A 26,034-nucleotide genomic window follows, 5' to 3' on the forward strand; every position below is an offset into this window, starting at 1 on the left:
ACTAGCGCTTACTTGACAGCAGAATATTGCGAAATTGCTGCTAGGAAGAAAGCGTTAGGTTTGTCAAGAGCAGCTTTTGAAAGATCCACATGTCTAACATGGAATGCTAACAGAACAGCACAGGGCTATAAATATCCTTTTAAGTTGCACAAGTGCCTTGCCTACAGACGTGTTCTATAAGTATTATAGACCACTCCGATGGCAAATGGGATTGAGAAAGTGAATCTGTGATTTATTAAAACCCAAAGCATGCAATATCAATATTGACCAGATTTTTAGTGGTTTTGCTTTGATCAATGGTCTTTGACGGGAGTCGGTAGTAATGCATTAAAGTACCTTAACTAATGTGTAATTTGTGTATCACTCGGCTATAGATCCTGAAATCATCTCTGAATTGGTGCTGACACTGTCCTTCCTTCTGGAGGAGGGCTACTTTTGTTCCCCATGATCCTGTGTGTTCTAAATTAGCAACTGTTCCAAGATCATGCCTATCATAGACTGTTTCAATACAATTTTGTAAACTAAACAGGAGATTGTAGTCGCTTACAGGAGCAAAGGTGGGAGCAGTGGCTAATTTAAAATGCACACAGGGACCTTGAACAAATCCTGACGTCACTTGCTTCATGCCTGTTTTTGTATAGGGGACATAAAAAGGATTGCATCCAAAAGAAAGTCGTGCAATAACATTTTTAGAAGATGTTTGCAATGGCAGCCTTTATATTTTAGGTTCTCGTAAAGAAATTGGTTGGGTGTGAACTTTATGCAGAGTTTTCATTGTCATGCTGTGACTTGCCCATTCTGCTCTGTACACCATTCTGTGGCCAGTAGGGAGGCCCTTCAGTGTCTGCATGTACTTTTTTTTTTTTTTTTTTCCAAAGCTTCGTTATCACCCTGGGACGTTTTGTGGGGTTTGTTTTTTTGCCATGAAGTTGGGGGCTGCCCTGGTATCTTCAACAACCTATTAGTGTGCGTGAGGGGTGCCTTCAATGACCTAGAGGAATTATCGGAATGGGGTGCTTCTGAAACGCTGAATATGCTGAAAGAAAGAGGGGGGGTGGAGCTATTTTTGTTCTCAAAATCCATGCAGATACAAGATACTGCTCTAGGGGAACTTCTGACTCGCATTTTTTCACCAACATCAGACCCACCTCCGAAAAAAAATAATATATAAAAAATGTCATGAAGCATGTGCATGGCTGCATCGCTCTTGCTGTGAATCATTGAATCCCACTTTTTGTTTTGGCCACTCTTGCCATTCCGTTTCAACTTGCTTAGTTGCTGACTGAATTGATCACCGTAAATGTCAGTTGGGTTGCAAACTCTGTGAATGCTTAAATGAGAACTATGGGGTCAGTGTTTTTCCCCATGGTTCTCCTTAGGGTAACGGGAGGACACAAACTAGCGTCCTCCCGTTAGCCTAAGCTCAGTATACCACGAGCTACAACTCGTGGTATACTGAGACGCTGAAGTGGATCCCGACAATTATGTCTGGATCCACCCAGCTGCGTGAGTGACAGCTGGCTCTGCCTATCTAGAGCTGTAGCTCGCGGTATACTGAGACGCCGGAGCGGATCCCGACGTAGATGACGGGATCCGCCCAGCTGCGTGAGTGACAGCTAGCTCTGCCTATCTAGAGGCAGAGCCAGCTGTACCGGCTCCCTCCCCGTCCGTTCCGCCAGTCAGCGCGGGGAGAGGGGAATCCAGCCCCTCCCCCCTGTCACGGCAGAGAGCCGTGACAGGATCGAGAGGCGAGTGAACCCGGTATGTGTTCGCTCACCTCCCGATCTACTGAGCCGACCTGTGACAGTTTTATTGTCACAGGTCGGCTAGAACTATGAGGTGAGTGGAAAGCACTTGCCTCATAGTTCTCCTTTTAAAGCCTTCAGCGTTTGCAACCCAACAGACCTTAATGCTGATTCAGCCAATAACTAAAGTTGAAATGGAATCCAGGCTATGCCGTTTACTTTAGTCCTGTTTTTTTTTTTTGTTAAATCTGAATTCCCCAGTATAGAAGAGCTGTGCAGTATTTAGGTAGTCATGTCACCAGTTTGTTTCATTCATTTGAATTGTATGCACTGCAAAGGACTGTAGCCAAGAGTTGTAATTATTCCTCAATGATGAAAAATCTTTGAAGGATGACGAATAAAAGAAAGGTGAGGGAAGATATTTGTAACCAACACAAAAATTGCACATGGATAAAAATTGATTGTTTATGGGTTAAAATCTTTATCCGGTTTTCCCTGGTCTCTATCCCCACTAGTAGTTTTTTTTTTTGTCAGTTGACCACACAGGAACTTCTCCCCAAGGTGAATGGATATCTACCTTCACATATGTCACATGGCAGAGCTCCCCCATTGGGAAATGTCTCCTTGTATTCTGTTCTGGTGACCACTGTCAAATGTTTGGTGCCCCCTCGATAATTTCTGTCCTGGTGACGCCTGTTACTAATTCATTAGGGGCCAGTTAACCATTGCTTGGTGTTTGGGTGCTGTTCATTCAGAATGACACACAAATGCACCTTTTTTTCACTTCACTTGCATTGTATCACAATGTGACTTGCTTTGTGCTGCGGAAAATGCTGCATGCACACTCTTTGGTACTTTGGACAGTCCATTCAGATGAAAAAGCAAGTCTAATATAAGGCATGTTGGTGCATATGCATTTAACATACTGCAGCAGATCACAATGGAGTGAGCAGGCCTAAAGTGAGGGTGAAGCTTCAAACGTACAGATGGAATTAAAATCCTACCAAATGCTAACCATTCCCTACTCCATCCAAAAAATGTTTTAACTACGTGATCATGACCTTGCCTAAAGTGCAGCAGCGCTATTGTGGGGGTACCTTGCAGTGCCTGCAAGTATCCCTTAGTCTTAAAATGCATCTGTTAGGATCCAACAGGTTGGAAACTATGGCTGACCTTTTTTCTCCCAGTCATGCCCCCATTGACAGCCAAGGGCTCTGTTGTTGTTTTGAGGCGTTGGCATTTCTCAGTTGGCAGGGCTTGGTGTCTAGCAATGGGGGCTAGCTGAGACATCTGGGCACATGACAGTCAAACTCTAATCCATCCTTTTTAGCAGGGGCCATGTGATTTTAAGTGCAAGGTTTTAAGGTTTTTGATCACATGACTGGTAAAGGAGGTAATCAAGAGCAGTCTTTTTCCAGGAAATAAATATACATTAGTCGTCCTGCTCCTTTAATTACCCATCCCATCAGTTTAGGCTGCAGTTGGGCTTCAGCAGGTTATATCTGATTGTAGCAGTTCTTCTCACTTAAGACATTAATTACAATTTTAAATATACATGTGATTTCAGACCTATTTGGCATTGCTGACACTTTTTTTTTTTTCTTTTTTTAGCAGTGATAGCACTGATGGTGAGCCAGAAGAGAAGAGGAGGAAAGTAACCAATGTTGTCATCAGTCAGCCAGCAACTGAGTCCAAAGTATTAATTGATAATGTTCCTGACAACTCTTCCCTGTTTGATGAGGTAATGCTTTATTCCCTCTAAGGCCACTTTCACTGGGTCAATCCTGCAGAAAAGGTTTTTGAGCTACACAGCTTCGATCTACTAAAAGGCAATGAGGCTTGCTACCCATTGCTGTGCAAATATTTGTAATACTCTGTGACCAGGTCCCAATCCTCTGCTGTCCAACATTTAGATCTCCATGATTCCTGATTTTTGTTCTTTTTACTTTGGGATTTGTGGGTGTTCTCCTTGTAATAGTCACAGCAAGTTTGGAATGCAAATGCAAAGCCCATAAAGCGGAACTATACCCACCAATTAAATGGCTCCCAAAACAGTTACTTTTAAGGCATGCCAACTGTCAAAGTTGCCAGTGAGCTCATTTCAGCTCTCAACTGAACCTTCAAGCTCTCAAATGGCTTGTGTCCTAACTGATCACATGTGGAGCACCCTGGCAACTGCAATCCAAATATAGGCTAAGATGGCACCTTCCTTGGCTGTAAGAGATGGGTTGTAGTTACACATTAAGATATTCAGGACTATTGTGTTTTACGTTTAGAGACCCAAACTGTTTTGGGTGAACAGACTTTTACTTTCAGACATCTGAAAAGGCTTTTATGCTCTGCCAAAGAAGACCACAGGATTCCTATCTTTGATGGCGAGAACCTTCCCCCCTCTGTGTACCTGCTTTGAAGCTAGTTTTACTTTGTAAGCCTAACCAAGTGCTTGTCTTGGCAACTAAAACACCCTCAATGGACAAAGGTGTACACCGTAATGGGGCTTAGGAGCTTGACAATCCTGACTTGTCTGGCGCTAACAAAGTAAACTTGTTTCCGGGGGGCATACAAAGGATGGTTTTCAAATCAATAACCGGCATCTTGTAGCATCTGCTCTAAGGCAGAACTCTCCTGTAAAACTTGAAAAAGTGCTGACTTGTTCACTTTTAAACCTGAGCATTTAAAGATGTATCACCACAACATAAAAAATACTTTTTGTATTCTCTCCCCCCCCGTCACAGGTCAGCTGAGTAAATCGGGAAGTGAGCGAACACATACCGGCGTTCGCTCACTTCTCGATCCTGTCACTGCCCTCTGCCGTGGGGGCTGGGTTCCCCCCGCTCCGATCCTCCAGCGCTGACTGGTGAAACGGACGGGGGGAGGGGGGGGGTACAGCTGGCTCTGCCTCTAGATAGGCAGAGCCAGCTGTCGCTCACGCAGCTGGGTGGATCCAGACATAATTGTCAGGATCCACTTCAGCTGCGGCGTCTCGGTATACCACGAGTTGTAGCTGGCGGTATACTGAGCTTAGGGTAACGGGAAGACGCTAGTTTGTGTCCTCCCGTTACCCTAAGGAGAACTATTGGGAAAAGCCCTAACCCCATAGTTCTCCTTTTAAATGCACTCTGCCATGATTTCGCTTTTGCTATCCCCACCAGCACTGACTGATCGTATACTATGAGTGCAGTGGGTGTTTACTAGCAGCGGGCAGATGGATAAAACCGTTCTGACTGATCCTTTGCTATTGTGTAATGATTACACTTCCACACAGTGCTGGCTCTGGCTATTCACAGCTGCTCGGTAATACCATAACAGACTGTACCACTTCCAGGTACTCGCATTAGCTGTAGGGGAGCTTTGAACCCCACCTGCTGCCAGAGAGGAGTCCTACCAATCTGACCTTATTAGATCTTCATTGATTTTTGAGCAGCATGGGCGAACAGCAGTAGGGAAGATACTACTTTAAAGCCCAGTTGCAGTCAGAATGTTTTGTTATGGGCAGATTGGAGAAAGGATTGAATCTTTGTCAGGGTTTTCTGCATTATGTAACCCCTTTGTAAATAAAGGGTGGCACCGCTCTAGAATTGGCCATTTTTTAGCAAGTGCTTTCCTCAAAGTGCTTCAACTCCTCTGCTGAATTGCCCTCTGTGCTGTACATTACTCTTTCTGAACAGCACTTGAAGCCCTGACAAAGGTAGAATGTTGCTTTCCAAACATGCTGGTTTGTTTATCTTTGGACTTATCTGATTAAATACTTTAAATTTTCAAGTGTCTCGTCTGTTGCATTAAAAACAGTAGGTGCGCCTTCTTATAACACGCAGCATGGTGCTTCCTGAATGGCATTTGTTTAACCTTTAAATATACATCATTTTGATAATTCTGCTTAATAGGGGTTTTCCACTTGAGCAGGACATTCAGCCCTCATGCGGTAATATTACTTCTAAAACCTTTCCAAAGTCTGTGCAAAGACAATGTAATGCTTTCCTGATCCTCAAGGTTTCCTTCACCTTCTCTTTAGACAAACGAGTGGCCCCTGGAGAGCTTTTGTGAAGAGCTCTTTAATGATCTATTTAACCCATCGTGGGAGGTGAGTTGACGATATTGATTTACCTTTTCTGAATTATTTGCATAGATTTACATGCCATTTTCATATTTTAAAGCTAGAAAAGGCCTTTAAGGATTTTCAAAATATTTGAATATCTTAAAGCAAGACCAATTTTACAAAAATGGGTTATGAACGGGCCATGGGGAATTTAACAAAGGCATCCTCATTTCTGAGGGTAACAAAAACTGAAGCAATTCTATATGATCTCTCTGACTCTGTTGGGTTGGCTCAGGTCAAGTCATGGGGGTGAAGTGCTCCAGTCTCCTCTCCCTATACTTTAGGAAAGAGGAATATATATATATTTATGTTCTGTATGGTAATTAAGGAATGTCTCTAACTTATTGTGTTCATTTTATATATAGTTTTTTTTTCTTGTGCCCCCACCCCTCCATAGATACGACATGGAGCTGGTACTGGTCTCAGAGAGATCCTTAAGGCCCATGGTAGAAGTGGAGGCAAGATTGCACACAGCACACTCGAAGAGGTAAGTAACGGCTGAGTAATGCAATGGAAAGGGATTGCACATTAAAGCAGAAAGCCAGTAGTACTATGGAATGCTGCGATTGTGTTTTTGCAATGCAGAGATGTATTACATTTGTAATTCCCACATACAGTGGAGTGTACAAATTTTATTACCCCTCTTTCGCGTTTCCACAGATGGAGCAGCAACATCAGGAATGGCTGGAGGATCTGGCTATCCGTCTTCTCTGTGTGTTTGCATTAGATCGATTTGGAGACTTTGTGTCAGACGAAGTAAGTTTTTGAGTTTTAAAAGAAACTGCAACCCACATTGCATGGTCATTCGAGTTGGTGTAAACAACCTTTTTTAGATCAGTTACATAATAGAAATATATAGAATTTCACAGCTCTATTTTCTGGATGTATGCCTGCCTGCTTGTGCCACACACTTTGTGTCTTTTATGCTATGTTGCGCTGGTGATGTCTCGAGTTTATACTATAGTCCTGCTGTGCATTGCTTCAGCGCATAGAATGTTATGGACCTGAGTTTTGTAAGATGGTCCCTGTTCCTTCTGGGTAATGACACACACTCTCAAAAGCTTAAAGCATTTATCTCAAGTTCCGTTCCTTCCCGTGATAAAATAAATGGCTTTCGGCAACTAGATGACTATTTCGCCTCCAGTTTTTTTTTTATTTGTTTTTTTTGTAAATTGACCTTTCTGCAAATGTTGGTTGGAGACAGAGGACCTAGATCCTGTAATTTGGTCTAAATGGAGGACCCCCCCACCTCTTTGACTCCCTTTTAAGGGATGGGATCGCTGTGCTGCTATTCTACTATCACAGTGGTTCATGGAGAACCGTAGTGCTTTAAGGTTGTACTGTATTTTACCAGCCATTGTCACTGCAGGTGAAAGCTGCCATTAGGACTCCATTGCTGTGGAAGCTGATGCAGAACAGTGGGCTTCTGTGTTAATACATGGAAGGGTTCCAGTATTTTATTTTTTTTTGCCTGGCGGAGCTTACTAATCATTGTGATATTCATACTGTACTACTGGATTTAAGTACTGGCAAGTAATAAGTGTTTATAACCAGACATGTGGCTGCATTGATTTTTCTTCAAGGTGGTTGCACCTGTTCGAGAAACTTGTGCCCAGACACTGGGAGTAGTCCTCAAACATATGAATGAAAGCGGAGTGCTGAAGACAGTGAAAATACTACTGCGTTTATTGACACAAGAGCAGTGGGAAGTGAGGCATGGAGGACTGCTAGGAATCAAATATGCTCTCGCTGTTCGCCAGGTACTCAGTCGGTGACCCTTTCTTTTTTCTGTATTTTGTGCCTGTAGGCGAACAAATGTTCAAACTACATTTTAAATGACCAATTTTTTTTTTTTTTTTTTTTATGGGTGTTTTACAGGATTTAATTAAGACTTTATTACCTAAAGCACTACCAGCAATAATTGAAGGTCTCCAGGACCTTGATGATGATGTGCGGGCAGTAGCAGCTGCATCTTTAGTGCCTGTTGTAGACAGTTTAGTTAAGCTACAGTTTAAGCAGGTAAGTGGCCTTTCTCACTCTGCATATAAATGTCGGTATCACTGAAATGTGTGATTTTTTTTTTTTTAACATAATCATCTGCACTTGGGAGCTAAATTGACCGTCCTAATGGAAAACATTTATTCAAATATTCTTCAAAGCTGCATAGGATATAAATCCACTTTGTGCACAAAATGCCTTTGCAAAGACCAGTATTCCCTTGTGATAGTAGTTGTGCTTAATCACTCTGCAGCACATGGTCTCAACAGAGCTGTGATTGGGATCCAGCAGGTCCACCCACTACATGCTGCTGTATAAAACCTACAGAGGTTGACTTCACATTTGGTAGAGCCCAATAAACTGAAGTGCTTTCAGTGACTATTAGTGAGCATGGATCTTTATAAAATGTTAATCTTCCTTTTTTTTTTATTAGGTTCCTTTTATTCTCAGCACTTTATGGGATGCACTTCTGGAGTTAGATGACCTCACAGCTTCCACCAACAGTATCATGACCCTCCTCTCTTCCCTTCTTGCTTATCCTCAGGTTCAGCAGTGCAAGTAAGTAGATAAACCTCCACTCTGTAATTTAGCAGTGAATATGGTTAAAAAGTTGATTAATGTGCATTTCTTGTTTTGCCTTTGCAGTGTTCAGCAATCTCTTACAATATTGGTGCCACGTGTATGGCCTTTCCTGCGTCATACTATCTCCTCTGTTCGGAAGGCAGCTCTAGAAACATTATGCACTTTGTTATCCACACAGGACCAGGTTTGTAATTGCGCTTATAGTGGAGAGACATATGATTTGAGTTTTCCACTAACATTAAAGATATACCACTGGTTCCTAACCATTTGTTCTGTGGATGTCCAGCTTTCATGACTTTTTTTTTTTTATAGTAGGCCTTGGAGTACCCACAGATGGGGTTTTTCTTGCTACCCAAAAGCCCATTTCACACGGGCTGATCAGGAGAGGGTCCGTGCATGAATCGTCTCCTGATCACCGCAGCACAGAACGGTTGTGTCTGTACAGTACTGTGTCTGTACAGTGTTTATTTTTCTTATTTTTTTCTTTAGCCAGCCAGGCCTACATTGTCACTAGCCTATGTTTCAGAAATCATCCTCTTGGCAAAGCCACCTAACCTATGTGATTTTATAAAAGTGATAGGTTCTCTTTAAGGCAGAGTGATGAGCCTGTTTACATCACTCAAATTTAAGATCAATCATGACAGGGCTTGTTGAAGAATCTGGGTATTGAGTCATTGAAAAAAAAATGTAATTGCTCGGGCTTTGCTCTGCTTTCTAAAATGTAATACTGTAATGTCTGGTGTCAGGTCACTTGTCTGCTAGAGCTAATTACTGAGCTCAGTAGTTGATCATATATTCACTTTTGTTTTAACTGTAGTGCCCTCTTCTTGTTCTTCCACTCAAAGCTGGAACACTGTAGGGCCATGCAGTTGATTGGGAAGCAAAAGTTAGGTTTTAGGAAACCTCACACTTATTAAGCACAGCCAAGGTAGCTCAGAAAGTGAAACCTAAATATGTCATAAGTAAGCCTGGCTATTTCCATTGACAAGTCAGATTATTCATATAACCTCATTACTGACTGGTTCTCTTTAAATTAATTTTCTTTCCTAGCATTACAATGGCTTTTTTTTTTTCGTTGTGTGTTTTTTCTTTTCTTAAGTGTACCTGAGCAAAGGCTATGCACATTAAAATATTAATCTTTGTACTGCTTATTAACGTTGGTAAATACTTTAATGTATATAGTCTGGGCACAGCTGCAGTTTAAATGCAATGCAGTTAGTGTAGAAGAATGCTCTTATTCTGTATTGGGTAGGATTTGAACAAACTTTAGGACAAGAGCTAATACCAAGTAGTTGGATGCCTTGTTCATTGCTCTTGAAATGTCCTCTCAAAAGAGCCAGATTGGCTTTAGTACCTGCCAGACTTCCAGCATTTTATGCATCCATATTTTTATCCCTGTTGGAGAGCTCAAGCTAACTAATGCTCACTAATGAAATGTAAATGAAAGTAGTGTTGCATATGTGCACTGTCTTCCAAGTATACATCACATTCTGACACCTGCACTTGGCTTCTCGTACATTGCCTGAGTCCATTCTTCCACCTCTTTTTTGTTCCAGATTTGTTCGGGTTGGCTAACCCCCATCTTGCAAGACATGCTGCGGCATATATTTCAACTCTGTATTCTGGAGAGCAACCAAGAAATTCTTGACCTTATCCATAAGGTAAAGTGCCTGTTGCTGTCTGACTGCTACGATTGATATCCAGCTGGCTTGTTGTAAATTAAGCTTTTATTTTCACAGTTGTGGCAGGAACTGGTTACCAAAGCATCTGTGCAGTACGTGGTGGCTGCTGCCTGCCCGTGGATGGGAGCATGGCTCTGTCTAATGATGCAGCCGGCTCATCTGCCTATTGACATAAATATGCTGCTCGAGGTCAAACCCAAGTCAAAGGTGAGGTGAAGCAATTGTGGTTATGTTCATTGGGATCCAAGCCTCCCATAATTAAGGTGATCTCTGTATTTTTTAAACACATTGGTCATCTGGTATGAAAGTGCTGGGTATGTTCACGTCCAATCGTCTCTATTGTCAAGACAGACATGACATTACGGACTTTCAGCAGCACAAGGTTCGACTTGAAGCTGCACTGATATGGGGTTTTATAGATCTGTTTCTGCTGAAGCAAATGTGCAAACATTAAATGGTATATTTCTGGTCCAGTTCTCTAAGACAAAAACTGATCTGCACAGGAGTGAAGAAAATCTAGACATTCTACACTTTACCTATAAACCACATTATACTGAAACAATACTGTCTGCCCCTAAAAGAAACCTATCGGAAAACATGGACCGAAAAAAGAATAGATAAATTGATTCGGTAAATTCTGCATTATTGTTGATTCAATATGAACTTTAAAAGTCATTGTGCAGTATTTTTTGAATCCTGCAGCTTTTATTAAAACACTTGGTGATCCTGCAGTTATGGTCCTTGTTCGTGCACTTCCTGTTATAGGATAACACTCTGTCCCAGGCTTTTAATTGTGAACCTGTCTAAGGGGACAAGAGACCAAGTGACCTTTTCAGACATGTTCCACTATCACTATGCAACAGAAATATCCTAAGAAATTCCATGCAGCCATCACTGGAGTGCATTCATGTAGACAAGAAGTGGCTGCAGGAGATCAGCAGCAATGGAAAGAAATGGGTACATTTGCAAATGCATTCTGTCAGGGTTTAGGGCTACGTTAATGTATCTATATGCTATATCTGCTAATTGTATTGCCAAAATAAAGCCGGTTCTGAATAGAGTATAAAGGCGTGTTTTTGTCTTTGCCATTGGAAAAGGCAGGTGGTAAATTGCGTCAAGGCCAGGGCCAGACAAAAGAAGTCACCCAGGAGTATATTGCTGGCTCAGACAGTGTCACTGAGGACTCTGCCACCAGGGACTTTGTGGTTACTCGAGCTCGTGTAGCTGCTGCAAGGTCAGTATACTTCTGTTCTAAACAGATATAACAACCTAGACTAATTACAACACATGCTTATACTAAAATGTTCATGAAGCCTTGTTTTCACTATTATCTGACTGTCCAAATTCTAGACTGCTTGGATCGTTGTGCTGCTGTATCTGTGATCCTGCCGTAAATGCGCCTTCTCAGGAGATCAAACCTGCCGAATCCCTAGCCCAGCTTCTTCTCTTCCATCTGAACTCCAAATCTGCTTTGCAGAGGATCAGTGTGGCGGTTGTGGTTTGTGAATGGGCAGCCTTGCAGAAGGTAATGAGGCCAGATCTTAAAGCGTAGCTCTATTTTTCTGACAAATGTAATACTTGGTTAGCCAGTGGAATAGTAAATGTGAATAGTATTTGCAAACCTTACCATGCGTTTTTACTGTTAAAACAGACTTGAACTATTAAAAACCAGCTCATATATGAAAACAGGCGCCTATTGGTGCATGGGTGTGCTGCTAGAAGCTTGACATTCTTCTCCACTGCACCCAAAGAGCCCCCTACCAAAAAGTCTGACTTACAGGAAGCTTAAATACACTCCCCCTGCCTCAGTCATGCAGGTGCTTCACCACTGACGCATTGCATTATGAAGTGCATGTTGATGAGGGCACAAGCTAGAATTGCCTGGAATTTACATATGGATGGGGGGCTTTCCAGGCTGCAATTCAGGAATGTGAAAATTCTAGAAGTACATGCAGGCACCCCATGGGCGGGGCTACAATTTCATGCATGTTGGGCTTCTATTGGCCAGGTATACTAGAAGATTTGTCCATAGCATAATGAGACATTTGTAGGTTTGTTGCTATTCTCGTCCGTCTGTGGTCACCTAATAAGATACTTTTTTATCTTGTGTGTCTACAGTTTATGCAAAGAAAAGAAACAAGATTTACTTTTCCCACTGTGCACAATTCTCCTGCAGTATAACAGCGCTACTATACCATTTAACGAATTTCTTAAAGAAACGTCCGTGCTCTTTAGGAACCTGGTAGTTCTGTGACCGCAAATGAGAACCTATTCAGAGTCTTGGCTGCTTCTTTTAGAGCCTTTCCATAGTTTTTTTATGGGAAACTTCAGGCAATTGGCTACATACACATTTAAACTACATAAACCTTTAAAACTATTTTACCTGCCAGTCATATGCAATAGTTTCTGTACATGCAGAAGCCTCTCACCTGGAAAAGTGGAAGGCACACGGCGACTCGAACGCGGGGTCACGACCCACCAGTTGAGAACAAAGGATCTAGCCTATTCTTTGGACAATGAATAGGCATTCTACCCCGTCTAGGGAGCAGTTATGTTAAACTGGGAAGTCACTGTTCTTTTACTAACTAGCAGAGGATGCCCCAGCACAAGAAAACCTTTGGCAGGTAGAACAGCATGTATGTATGAATCTGTGCCCGCTTTAATTTAATTTTTGGGGTACTTTAATTGTGTCATTATTTTGAGCGTTTTATTTTCTGTTCTGTGGTTATATATCATCTGTTTCTGTCTGCGTGTACAGGAATGCATAGCGGTATCCCTCACAGTCCAGCCACGCCTGCTTGCGGTTCTTTCGGAGCATCTGTATTATGATGAAATAGCAATTCCTTTCACCAGGATGCAGAATGAGTGCAAGCAGTTAATTTCCTCCCTGGCTGATGCTCAGATTGACATCCGGAGCAGAGTGAACTGCAGCGTATTCACCATCGACCAAGCTAATGATCTGGTGAGTATGTCCTGCAGACTTTAGGGAAGAACGTCAAGCTGCCGGGCCAAAAATAGCATCAAGTAATTGGCCTATACTGAAAGTGCTGTATTGGGGGATTATGATTTGCCTCTGGTTCAAGACTTTAACCACATCACTATTTTTGTAATAAAGCATCAGAGGGTGATGGGAGACATATGTAGGAATATATTCAGTCACTTTTTTGCTTTGTGCTGTCAAAAAAAATATCTTCCTGGAAGGTTACATATCCCTATCCAGCATTTGTATTTGTAGTAGATTGTATGCTGGTGTGTTCATTGTTTAATTGCATTGGTGTATTGCTTGGCATATGAGCTTAATGCCAATATCAACTAGTTTTTTAGATCTTCTTTAAAATGTTTTACTTTAACCAGTTGACATCTGCGGTGTTAAACCCCCTTCCCATCCAGGCCATTTTTCAGTATTCAGCGCTGCGGTACTTTGACTGACATTTATTCCGTCATGCAGCGCTGTACTGAAATTAATTTTATACCCTTTTTTGGGAACAGATAGAGCTTTCTTTTGGTGGTATTTATTCACCACTGGGGTTTTTATTTTTTTACTATAGTAAGGAAAAATTACCGAAATTTACAAAAAAAAAAAGTTTCCCCTATATTAAATGATTAAACATTTATTATTACCCAATTTTTTGGTAAAATATAAAAGACGGGGTCACATCGGGTAAAAAGACACCAAACATGTCAAGCCTTAAAATTGCGTGCGCGAAACCTCAAAAAAACGATAATACCCAAAATTGGCCATAGGCGACGCTTTAAAAGCTGTTACCGCTCATCAGTTTAGTGTTTATCAGTGATTGATGGCCCTAAAATGATTGCTCTCACTGCGACGTTCTCGGCGATATGTAACATGTGTGGCGCAATTGTAATTTTTGAGCGCTGGGGCACCGGACGCGTATTTACGTTTATAGGCGCGTAAACGTGGGGGAGTTAAACATTTTGGGGGTTTTTTTCCCCCTTTTTTTATATGTGACTTATTTTATTTTACTTTTTTATGTTACTTTTATTTATTTTTTTATATTTATTTTTTTGCACTCATCGTTATTGCTATTATATAGGGGGATAACAATCCCCCTATATAATAGCAAAGGCACACTGACAGGTCCTCTTTATGGAGACATTAGGGGTCTCTAGGACCCCTAATATCACCTGTGGACCCCAAAAGAAGCTGATGAAGCAGAGATTTGCTTCATCAGCTTCTTCTCTCTGGCTATAGCAGCCAGATGACTGACAGGTGAATGCGGAAGTGATGTAATACACATCACTTCTGCATTCACAGCCCGGACGGAGATCAGCAAGGAGCTGATCTCCTGTCCTCCTCCTGACACCCTCCGAGCCGATCCCGGGATTCAAGGTGAGGGGTCGGGGGGGGCGGACGCGAACGAGCACATATAGGCGATCGACGGGCTATGGACCCGCTGATCGCCTATATGTGAAACACCCGGTAACGGGTGTGTGCATTGATCGTGTCTCTTCTGCCCGTGCGTGCCCGCTAGGGGGTGCGCGCAAGCAGAAAAAAAATTGCTGCAGTGCCGTCCGTCCGTTTTTTTACTACGGGCGGACAGCAAATGGTTAAAGTGGACCTTTACACTCAAATCAAATCCTACCAATGCATTAATAACATAGACATGTTGGGTGTAAAACACAGTGCTTTTGAAATACTTTGAAAGCAGGAAGTGAATTGCTCTGCAAGTGTAAGGGCAAAATTACTTCAGTTTGGTAAAGCCATGCACACTGGGATTGCCTCCTCAGCAGAGCATTGCTGGGAAAACTCATCTGAAAAGGCATTTTCCTCCCCTGAGATGTGCATGGTCACATGTCTAGTCACATGTGCCAGAAATCCAGGAAGTAATGGGAGAGCTAGTAAACATGGCCACTCGCTGACTGGGGAAGAAATTGGGTATGCAAAGAATACAAAGTCGGCAACTATCTATAACTATGTGTTTTTGAAGGTTGTCATTACTAAACATTTCTAAAGGTGTGTGGTGTGTCTTTTAAAGATATGGGTAAGGTTCCACTTTATCAGTGTGCCATCACCAGGTGCCCTGTTCCTTCATTGGATCCCTGCCTCTGTGGCAAACTCATCATAGTTCTGTTTAGCTTTGCCCAGTTATAATAAAAATGTCACCTTCTGAAAATGTGAGTTGGCCTTGCTGCCTCTGTCATCGGTAAATTCCAAGGCCCTGACCCAGGTTTAGTACACAGCAAATTAATTCAGGTAAGTAGAACCCCTGACCTACATTTTATTTTTCTTCAAGTGACCTAAAAAATCGAAGCCAGTCAATTGGCATTTTCAGCAAGAGGTCATCAGTGGAAGCCACCGGATTCCACTGCGCCGTTTTCTTTTAAAGGAGAATTCCAGGCAGAACACATTGATTGTAATGGAGCAGGTGGTTTATGTTGTGTCCAGCCGACTACCTTTTACACACAGTGCTTCCTCATTTACCTATGACCACTTCCACTATTCCCTTGCCTCGATTAGAAGAAATTGCTCTGAACAAGTGGAAAGAGATCTGACCATGAGTGAGTAAAGCTGCTGGAATTTTTGCTGATTCGGCAGATTTTTGAGTTGGAGGAAAATTTGTAGGCCAACTGCATCACTGTTTTGCATTTTTAGCTGTGGATCTCGCTGGCGGCTGAATACAGTAGCCAGCAGGGGAGATTCTCTTCAGCGTTGTAGGGGGGATTCATTGATTTCTCTCATTCAGTCTTTGGGATATTGGGGGAGGTGGGCTTGGGGTGTGTAACCATTGTTTTACTGCAGACAAAGACTGGGTTGCCTCTTTAACCTGCTTGTAACTCTTTACCGCTTCCTAGGTCACCACAGTGTTCAATGAAGAAACAGCAGCTCTGCGGGACAACCCTAAAGCCTTCCAGATCTTGGATGCAAAAAGACAGCAAGTTCAAATGACTGTGCTGGAAACTAACCAGGAATGGCAGGTGCTGCAGCTGAGAGTGCACATGTTTGCGGCTTGTGCTATAGTCAGCCTCATGCAGCTTCCCGAGAAGCTCAATCCCATTATCAAACCATTAATGGAGATTGTGAAAAAGGAAGATAATACAGTGGTGCAGAACTACGCAGCCTTGTCTATTGCTAAACTCTTACAACAGTGCATCTCAAGGACTCCTTGTCCAAACCCCAAAATATTAAAAAACCTTTGCAGCTCTGTATGTGTGGATTCCAATATCACCCCTTCTGTTAGTTGTCCAGCCCCAGTCATCAACAACACAGACCACTCAAAAGGTACGCTTTGTTTTATAGAATCTGCTATCATAAAGCCTTATATCTCATGTTGGCAAAAATACCTATCTCTTGATCTTTTGCCTCCGCATCTGTGTAACTTGGTTGCCTGCTTTCAGATTTTCCCTTCTCAGGATATCCGTGGTCTGTATGACGGCAGTTTTTGGAATGTGGGTTGTTTTGTATGACTCGAGTCTATACCTGTAGCACCGACATTGGTGATTTGCTCAGATTACTGAGCAATATATTATCGGTCGAGCTAAAAGTAGTGGAGGCCTACCTTCATGATCTAGAAAAGAATTGCATGTCGTTTACAGAAACGTTCAACCGCCTTAAAAGGCTTGTGTAAAAGATGCCGTCTTATACCAGCATGCTTTTATTTCACTTTAGACCCTTTTTTGTTTGTTTTTGGCTAGAGTCTATTCTTTTTGTTAATACAACTGTATTTTGGTTATCACTTGTTTATCTGACTTCTCCAAAACCAGTGGTTCTCAACCTGTGTAACCCTTAGGACCCACATTTGTCCTTGGTCATTTGTTGCGATCCAAGTCGCCCGCACCAGAACATTGCAGTACTGCATGTTCCGGTGCGGGTGATTGAACTGTGGGCGGGAGATGTGTTGGAGTGCCATTCAAATGTATGGCAACGCACCTACCGCACCAGAACCCACAGTAGGTGGGATTGCAGGGGACTGTGCGTTTAACACTGTACTAGAGTGAACGGGCCCTCAAAAACACTGACCGTGCCTTAAAGTTGTATTGGTTAAAAAAAACATTTATAAAAAACGCATAATGTATTGGTGAGACCCCACACTTTATGCTAGAGATTACTATTGCATTATATCATTCTTAAAGCCGATGATGTATACTTGACGTGACTGTACTTGCGGATGATTCCACCTATTTTGTATTTGGCTGTATTTTGTGGGGCGTGCCTCGCATGCCTTTTATAAATAAAGATTTTTTTTTTAAAAACACTGACCGACGCACACAACCACAGACACAACTTACACACTTTAAAAAATAAAAAAAAAATAGGATCTGCCCAGTCTCCCTATCTTATGAGAACTGGGGTCCAGTGTTGGCTGCTGTGCTGTTGCAGAGCTCCATCCATATGTGCATTGCTTGTACAGCTCCCGTGCGTGCCCTTTAGAGGTGGCAGTAGCCAGATTGTGACGTCACTCCAGTCCAGGCACCTCTACAGGGCATTCAAGGGAGCTGTGAGCAATGCATGTATGAATGAAGCTCCCTCTCGGCCATACCCCAGCCCACCCCACCTCAAGCTTACACTCTGTGCCGGGCAACATATTTTTAATGTCTGTTCGGCGCGAGAACTGACACTGCAGCACTAGGGGGAGGCTGAGGAGCCTCTCACCTAGTGCAGTGGAAGGCACGTGGTTGTGACCCACTTTTGAGTCGCGACCCACCAGTTGAGAACCACCGTCCTGAAAACTTCAGTGGTTGCTTGTACCAAAAAGCTTGGATGGGTTATGTGGACATTAGTTAAAGTGACATTTAAAGGATAATTTTTCCCACCCCCCATGTTAATGTTAGCACTTACCTTAAATGATGTATCTTAATCCGATCTTCCTCTTCTTTCCCCATGTTTTCATCTGTCCCTCCAGCGGTGCAGCAGCTCTACGATCCAGCGCTGACTCCTCTCTGCTTACAGGCACTTCCCATCCAGCAGTGTCTGCAGGCGGGTGCACGCGTCCATAGACTTACCTGCGTCTCTGCTCGTCTCCCGGCCGAGAATCCGAACTGCGCATGCGGCTGCCCCAAGATCCTTTGCGGGCGCACGATCAGTTCCGGACTCTCGCAGCGGGAGTGTGCAGCGATGAGGTCAGTCTAAACCGCTGTTTTTAGTGGTGTGTTTTTTTTTTTATTTGTTTTTTTAACTTTTTGCCTATATCTACTGCTTGCCAGCAGTAGATATAGGCAAAAAATTGAGGCTTTAGAACCCCTTTAATTCTTACCACTTTTCTACCTTGAATAGATTCTGTATAGAGACACATTTTGCTACATCTTTCACACCATGATTCTCAAGGTTTACAGGCTTTTCTTCTAAACAATGTAACAATTGTAAATCTACTGAAATGACATTCTCCTAAAGGACAAAGACCTACACTGTGTTAAATGTATGCAGTGTTTGTGATATTCGAGTACATTGCTGGTATTGTATAGTTTACATGAATCAAAGCCTTTGTGTAGTACAGTGTATTTTCTGCAATGCCCTTTTTTTTTTTTTTTTCTGCATAAAGGATTGAATTCTGAAAAAGACGGGACTTGCCATACAGTGACGAAGCACAGAGGCATAATTACCCTCTACAGACACCAGCAAGCTGCTTTTGCAATCACAAGCAGACGAGGCCCGGCTCCTAAAGCAGCGAGATCCCAGGTGGCAGAGTTGCCTGCAGGAAGCAGTAGCCATGGGGCTGCAGAGTCTGATGAGGTACCTGTAGTTTGTTGTGGCATTGTGTACTAGCTTCACAAATTGCAATCCTTGGTTTGAACATAAATCAGAAAATGAACCAACATATAAATCTGTTTAGAGTAAATTCATCACAAGCATCTTATGAGCAATTCTTCAACGTATACTATTGTCAGATATGTAGAATTTTTTTAGGTTGACTTGTCCTATAATGCTGCATTTAATTATTCTGGAGGGCCTGTAATAGTTGCTTTTTTGGAAGTGATCACGTCATTTGTATATACACATTGTGAATTATTTTCCAATCCGTGGGGCATTATTTTATGCAGCAGGGTTGACTATTTTATAACTTTTTTCCTTGGACTACAGCGGCCATCTTTCTGGTTGGAATGGCTGAAGTTGCTTGCTAGAAGTGCCACTTGGTTATTCACTAAAGGGTGAAGAGTTTGGAGAAGGCAGGAGAAGTGAACAATCTAGGACAACATAGCTGATTTGGACAAATTCTCCAATTCAGCTCACTTTCCAGCTCTGCTATGTTATCCTAGATTGTTCACTTCTCCTGCCTTCTCCAAACTCCTCACCCTTTTGTGAATGAACCCTGTTAGTGTGTGTGTTTTTTTTCCTTTTTGTGTAACACCTTTTCAGCTATCGGCTATAGGATTTTGACTGATGAGTCCCAGGGCACAATGTGAAAGGGAGAATCTTGGTGCTTTTCAGATGTTTGATGCCCAATATCCTGTCCTGTGGAGTTTTTTCTTTTTAATAGTAAAACCTGTTTTTAGGGTGTGGTAATGCACATTAATTTTACGGTATGAAAACAGTTCAAGTATAAATTCCATCCTTTCCTATTGGGCTGGCTCACATTTATGAGTTGTTTAAAAGCACAATAAAGTAGGAACTGTAAAATCCTGTTCACACCTGTACACATGCATAGGTGTGAATAGGCCCTTCAGTGTTTTTCTTTGTGTAGGATGCGTTAAGTGCCCCCCTTGATAGTGCTGACACGTGTAGCGTGGAGTCTTGTTTACCCATTAGTGTTGGAGTCTGTCCCCTTTCTGTAGTCTTTTCTGGCTCCATCGGGTGTTAGAATGCCTCCCTATCAGGAAGTTTTTACTACAGTCATGCGAGACTTTGTTGCAGATTACCAGATCTCATCTTTAACCCTGAACGCAGAAGCTGCAAACCATGGCAGATCTGCCTGTGACCTTGGCTGCTTTCGAGCCTTCAGCTGTGGAATTGTCTGGCAAATTTTTCAAGTTGCTGACGGATGAATTTTCCTCCGAGTAGTCTGTCTTTCGATATTACTCCCACTTTTGAAAGACTTTTTTTGGGGGCTTTGTTGATGTGATACTAGACACCCTAAAACTGGAAGATGGGCCGGTTTGTTCTACCAGTCCTGTCTCTCACCCTGGTTTACAGGGCTCCTAAAGCTTCCAAAAAAATTCCCTTCATGCCCTCTTTTTGCATTGGTATATGAAGATTGGAAGCACTTCCCAAATGCTTGCTGGCACTAGCCCCTCTTAATGAGGAGTTTGTAACAAAGTAGTCTGAAATGGCAATCCTCTTGCCTTTTAACATCCTTTCCAGTTGAAGATGCTCCCTCATTTAAGGACCCCAGTGATGGTAGACTGGAAGCTTTTTCCAGGACCATGTATTTTGGCAGGCTTCCCATTCACATTTGTGATGTGATTTTTTTTTTTTCTCTCATGCCAGACCATCGATGAATGACTCACAGGTCATTGACCACGGACCAGATGTCTGTCTTTTCATTTTAGAGCTGTACTCGCCGTACGGTTTCTTTTCTTGGAGCCCATTTAGGGATGCAGGTCCAATCTTTGTGTTTTTTATGATCCTATCTCAGTGCTGCTTTGCTACAAAACTGAGGCTTGCAAGTAGTAGGGAAATGTATACCCTGGGGTTTCGCCACATTTGGTGTTTTAGCTTTATAATTTTAACCCCTTCATGACTGAGGCCCTTTTTTCATTTTTTGCACCCATGTACAGCGAAACTCCATACATTGAAGCTAAGTGTTTGCAGCCTTTCTTTCCAATGTGTTGTGAATTGTGTGTTTTCATACAGCTAAATGTCATTGTTGAGACTAATGCACAGTTGTTCTCCCAATGGGCACAGTGCATTTGTAATGCCCAGCTTGCTGTTGCATCAGATATTCAGTTGTTTGGGATAACCCATGTGTCTGTCTTATTCCCTTGTTGGGAGGTCATGGTGCAATATTTTCATTTTTGCATTTGAAGTGATTATCGTAAAAAAAAAGCAGATGTGGCCACCAGACCTATTGGTAGGTGAAGGCACAAAATGTATTGCATAATGTTTGTTTGCACAGTTTCCTACCCTTTTTAAAATAGATTTGATTGAGGCATGTGTCTATAGATGGAGATATGTATGCAGCAGGGATGCACTTATACTTGTATCTGTGTCGATACCAAGTAATGGGGTGAGTACTCTTACTCGGCCAAATGCTCCGATACTTGCCCTCAATACAGGAACTTCCAGTCAGAGGGGTATTTCCTCTGACCAGCAGTGCTGCAAGGGAACATGGAGCCGGCTTCCCCGCCAATCAGGAAGCCGGGCGGCCGTTAACAACTCGATCCATGCTGTTTGGCTGGGAAGTGGCTTCCTAGCCAATCGGGAAGCCAGGTGGCGGGGTATGACAGGCCGCCCGACTTCCTGATTGCTCGGGAAGCCGGCTTCGTGCTTGCAGAGGTACTGGTAATGGTATTCTGTATCGGCGAGTACCGAAAGATAACAATCGGTACCCAATACCGAAAAAACGGTATCTGTGCATTCCTCGTATACAGCTCATCTTGCTGTTCCTCTATGGGTCAGGAAATATTTTTGCCTGATATCACTTTGCATGATGTGTATGATCTAGTTTAAAAATAGTTGCACAATCTTTAAAATGTTTTGGCTTGGTAAGAGATGTATAGATATAGATCATTTTAGGATGATGGTAGCATAATGGTAATAGAGATGACAAGCGGTTTGAGGCTAGGATCGTTGGATAACCTGTATTCCATATATTGCATTTCTAGACTCAGAAACAGGTTCAGAGAAGAGGCGCAGAATACACTCTTGGTAAGATTGCCAAACACTTTGCCACTGACCTGTCTACAGGATTACCTTATCTCTGGGAATCGATGGTTGGACCTCTGAGGAACTACATAAATGTTGACAATTTTGGTAGGTGACCAGATTTTTATGGTTTTCGGGTGTGGGGTTTTTTTTTTTCTCTCTGACCATAATGCTTTTCCTCACAGTTTTAAAAATGCATTAAAAAAAATAATACAGTATGCACTGTCTCAAACCAGTTGACTTGGATAATCTGAGCTTTTCCACAGTTGGCCTCGAGTGAATTGGACTTCAAGTGGAAAAATTATATATAGGCATTGAGTAGGGATGCACCGATACTAATAGCGATATCGGTGCCGATTCCGAGTATTTGGGCGGCGTTCTCGCTGGAGAGGCCCCGGGGGTGACGGGCTGCACATACTAAGGTAAGAGGGGACTTTCTTGTTAATCGGGAAGCCGGGTGGCGACTCTTTACACGCTTCCCGGCTAATCGGGGAGCCATGTGGCGAGTCATTACACGCCACCTGGCTTCCTGAATGGGACTTCTGTTACTCGGTAATTGGTATCGGCGAGTACCGAAAAAAAACTATTGGTACTCTGTACCAAAATACCGGTATCGGTGCATCCCTAGCATTGAGAATAATTTGTGTGTGTAAAGTCTTTGGAACTCGGTAAGTTGCTGACTTGGGACAAGCATGTCTAGTTGGTTTATTGACTCATTGGGGTTATTTAAGCCAGGATGACTGCCCCAGTGTATACGCCTTTAACAAAATAAAGTCAACCATGGTATCTGCTTCCCTTTTTAAAGGTTTCTTTAAATTGATTAGGAATCTATGAAGGCATACTGTTTTCCACCCCTCCCAAAGTTTATTGGATCTGATATGCCCAGAAGGAGTGGCAGTCACAAACCTTTTGCTTGTGTGTGGTTATTGGGAGGTGTGAGGATCTCAAAACAATCTGATTTGGACTAACCCCCTTAAATTAGGGATAATTTATTCCTAAACCACAGTTAATGCACTTTAAAACCTGACTAAGTATATGGCTATGAAACTGTGTACAATCTATAGTAGTCTGTTTTCTTTATTCCTCTATTTATTTTTTCATTATGTCAGATGGGAAACTTCTTTTGGAAAAAGGAGATGACCATGCACAGGAGCTGGTCAGCAGCCTCCAAGTGTTTGAAGCTACTGCCGCTTCCATGGATTCCAAGCTTCACCCTCTGGTAAACGTCATTGGTATCGCAGTCTAATATTCCCTCCAATTGCCTTTTTGAAGACCTATATAATTGCTATGTCCTTGGTGCATAAATGTAATGCAGCACCATGGTACCACAGATGAGTTTAGCAAACACCAGTAGAAAGTTCAGATAATTGCTTTCATTTTACTGTTTATTATTTTTATTTTTTGTCTACTTGATTCTAATCACTTTGTAACAAGAGGACTTTCTCGCACACCTTCATATTAAAGAGCACAAAGATCTTGCAGTTATAGTCCTGAAAGCAGCCTGGCGGCACTGCTGACAACCTTAGCAGAAGGCAGAAAGGAGGCACCAGCGCCTTCCCCAGAACTGGGGGCGTGGGGTTGAATTGAGTTTTATTGTGGGCAGAGTTCAGGACTATAAGGAAAAGAAAAGTATAGTATAATAAGTAATTTCATATTCGGAACATGGTAAATGGGTGGTTGGTGCAAGTCATCCTAACGTAGGCATAGTTCTGAAGTCTCCTTGCTTGTGTTTGAATATATATTTTTTTATATTTAAGCAGAAGCAATTAAATGGAGCGCACACATTAGAACACCCGACATAATACATTGCATTAGCTTTAGAGCACCCCGAGAGCCATGAGACCCGAGGAGCTTTATTAGTCATATAGTGACTTCATTACCACTTTGGCTCACCGCACTGTTTGGTCAGGCGGTGTTTGCATAATATGCCCTGGATGCTTTGGGGTGCTCTGAGGTTAAATGTTGGGTGTGTGCAGTTGTCTCTGGGTGCCAGTATTCAGTTGATGTCGTCGGATTATTCTGGGTTGATTACAGATGTGCTTCAGAGTTGAGGAAATATGTCTGCCTAAAACTTAGCCCCTAGACTGAGCAGGATGGAACTACCCTGAGAGCATTTGAAGTTCTGTTGATCACAAATGTCGTGCGTAAAGATCATGGCTTCTTTTAACACTGGTATGTACTTAATAAAAATGAAGAACTGCAACTTAATTGGTTCCTTCAGACATGTTAATGAGTCATGGAAATGGACAGTTAAAAACAAATTGTCATGCTTTCTCTATAAATGAGGCCCAGATTTTCCAGCTATCTCCACACCAGGCAGGCTGTGATATAGGCAATCGGGGATCAAGATGACTATGCTGCTGTTCTTAAATGTAATGTTTCTTTACCAGCTGCTTCAACATCTTCCTCATCTGTTCACGTGTCTGCAACATCCATACACTGCAGTGAGACACATGGCATCTCGATGTGTAGGAGTTATGAGCCGGATCGCTACCATGGAAACAATGAATGTCTTTTTGAAGAAAGTTTTGCCTTGGCTCGGTGCCATTGACGATAACACAAAGCAGGAGGGGGCCATTGAAGCTCTGGCCTGTATCCTTTTGTACTTGTCTTTTTGTATTTGTACTCGTTTAGCGCTTCCCCCCTCACCTACTCGTCTCTGATCTTCTGACACTGATGGATGTACTGGAACACCTATTAATCACACATAAATACATCAGTGGTATTTCATTCTTTTCTTATTTCGGGTTATAGTGGACTTGAGATGGCTTTCTGATTTTATCAGATTTGTTTAGCTGCTAGTCTAAAAAAAGCTTTTAACTCTACCTGTGTCTGCCTTTTTTTATATCATTGAACCTTAATTGTACAAAACAAAGGTGTGATGGAGCAGCTAGATGTCGGCATTGTGCCATACATTGTCCTGCTTGTTGTGCCAGTACTGGGTAGAATGAGTGACCAAACGGACAGCGTTCGCTTTATGGCAACACAATGTTTTGCAACACTTATCAGGCTAATGCCCCTCGAGGTAAGTTGGGATATTCTTTATCTCATCTCTGATTTAACTAGTTTTGCAGGTCCATCTTTTGTTAGATTTAGTCATCATTTGACTGCATCAAAATGTTAAAGTGGAAATCCACCCAAAACTTTAGCGTTACATAGTTGATGTTCATTGCTGTCACTCCTGGTGGTAGTGTAATTTATCTTTTTTCTCTTGACACTACCTGTTACTGGGATAGGAAGTGAAGAATAATTTCCTTGATCAGATCTCCCTCTAATCTGAAGTGGTATCATGTACCTTGTCACCGTTGGAAATTTACCTTTTTTTATTTTCAGTTGTCCTTTTTTTTTTAATTTTTTTTTTTTTTTAAAGCACTTATTTGTGATCTAACGGCAGTCAGATTTGCTGCTTGCATATACAGACTTTGCTTCTTGTGCAAGTATAAAGAGTCATAATTGTTAGCTTTTTGGTCACAATACAGGTCTATGATCTCCTTTTTCAGTAATGAGCGAGTCTGTGTAACTCTTTTATACAGAATTTTGTTTCCAGACTGATTTTTTTTTTTTTGGGGGGGGTTTTGATGCTGTTTGCACTGCCCGTCATACACGTGGTCTCTAGAGGTCAGTGTGTGTGGGGCATGCAGGGGTAGGCAACCTCTGGCCCTCCTGTATTGTAACTAAAAATCCCATCCTAGCTCTGAGTGTCATGTCTGTCAGTCTTGCAATGGTTAACGGGATGTGTAGTTGCACCACAGCTAGAGGGCTGGAGTGTGCCTACCCCTGGTGTGTAGCACGGTTATAAAACATGACACAAAGCAAAGGGTCATGTAAAATAATACACCATCAAACTATGGTTACTATACAGAGTATTTTCTCTTATGGCAATAAAAAAATCACAACATTCTCCTGTAAAATATTAAGTTCAGTATTGCCCTTCTGAAACTGAGCATATGTAAAAGTCTCGACTATACAGGTCCAGTTCTTTCTTTATATACGATGGATTGGATCATTGCTTGGCCACATCTACAGTGCTTTCACATAAAGGTTTGCTCTTGAATGTTGAAAATAATGCATTCTCTCCACTGTGGGTAGCGCTCCAAGCTCTAATGTATTTTGACAGAATTGAATTTTACCTTTGAGCCTGTGAATGACTTTTACTTTTTTTTTTTTTTGTTT

At 42.2% G+C, this 26,034-nt stretch overlaps 1 protein-coding gene across 1 annotated transcript in view; it reads left to right on the top strand.

Moving 5' to 3' along the window:
* BTAF1 (B-TFIID TATA-box binding protein associated factor 1) overlaps nucleotides 1-26,034 on the top strand; it is a 64,379-nt gene that overhangs the window by 21,512 nt on the left and 16,833 nt on the right. The window contains exons 7-25 of the mRNA XM_018558677.1: nucleotides 3,357-3,486; nucleotides 5,758-5,826; nucleotides 6,239-6,328; nucleotides 6,502-6,597; nucleotides 7,425-7,601; nucleotides 7,720-7,860; nucleotides 8,273-8,397; nucleotides 8,485-8,605; nucleotides 9,978-10,082; nucleotides 10,161-10,309; nucleotides 11,194-11,337; nucleotides 11,454-11,628; nucleotides 12,862-13,065; nucleotides 15,918-16,344; nucleotides 18,602-18,792; nucleotides 21,822-21,969; nucleotides 22,971-23,080; nucleotides 24,252-24,453; nucleotides 24,738-24,886. Coding sequence (XP_018414179.1) covers nucleotides 3,357-3,486; nucleotides 5,758-5,826; nucleotides 6,239-6,328; nucleotides 6,502-6,597; nucleotides 7,425-7,601; nucleotides 7,720-7,860; nucleotides 8,273-8,397; nucleotides 8,485-8,605; nucleotides 9,978-10,082; nucleotides 10,161-10,309; nucleotides 11,194-11,337; nucleotides 11,454-11,628; nucleotides 12,862-13,065; nucleotides 15,918-16,344; nucleotides 18,602-18,792; nucleotides 21,822-21,969; nucleotides 22,971-23,080; nucleotides 24,252-24,453; nucleotides 24,738-24,886 — 2,953 coding nt within the window. The remainder of the gene's footprint in view (nucleotides 1-3,356; nucleotides 3,487-5,757; nucleotides 5,827-6,238; nucleotides 6,329-6,501; nucleotides 6,598-7,424; nucleotides 7,602-7,719; nucleotides 7,861-8,272; nucleotides 8,398-8,484; nucleotides 8,606-9,977; nucleotides 10,083-10,160; nucleotides 10,310-11,193; nucleotides 11,338-11,453; nucleotides 11,629-12,861; nucleotides 13,066-15,917; nucleotides 16,345-18,601; nucleotides 18,793-21,821; nucleotides 21,970-22,970; nucleotides 23,081-24,251; nucleotides 24,454-24,737; nucleotides 24,887-26,034) is intronic.

This window comes from Nanorana parkeri, unplaced genomic scaffold (genome assembly GCF_000935625.1).
Source record: "Nanorana parkeri isolate BGI_ZX_2015 unplaced genomic scaffold, ASM93562v1 scaffold353, whole genome shotgun sequence".
NCBI classification, from domain to species: domain Eukaryota; kingdom Metazoa; phylum Chordata; class Amphibia; order Anura; family Dicroglossidae; genus Nanorana; species Nanorana parkeri.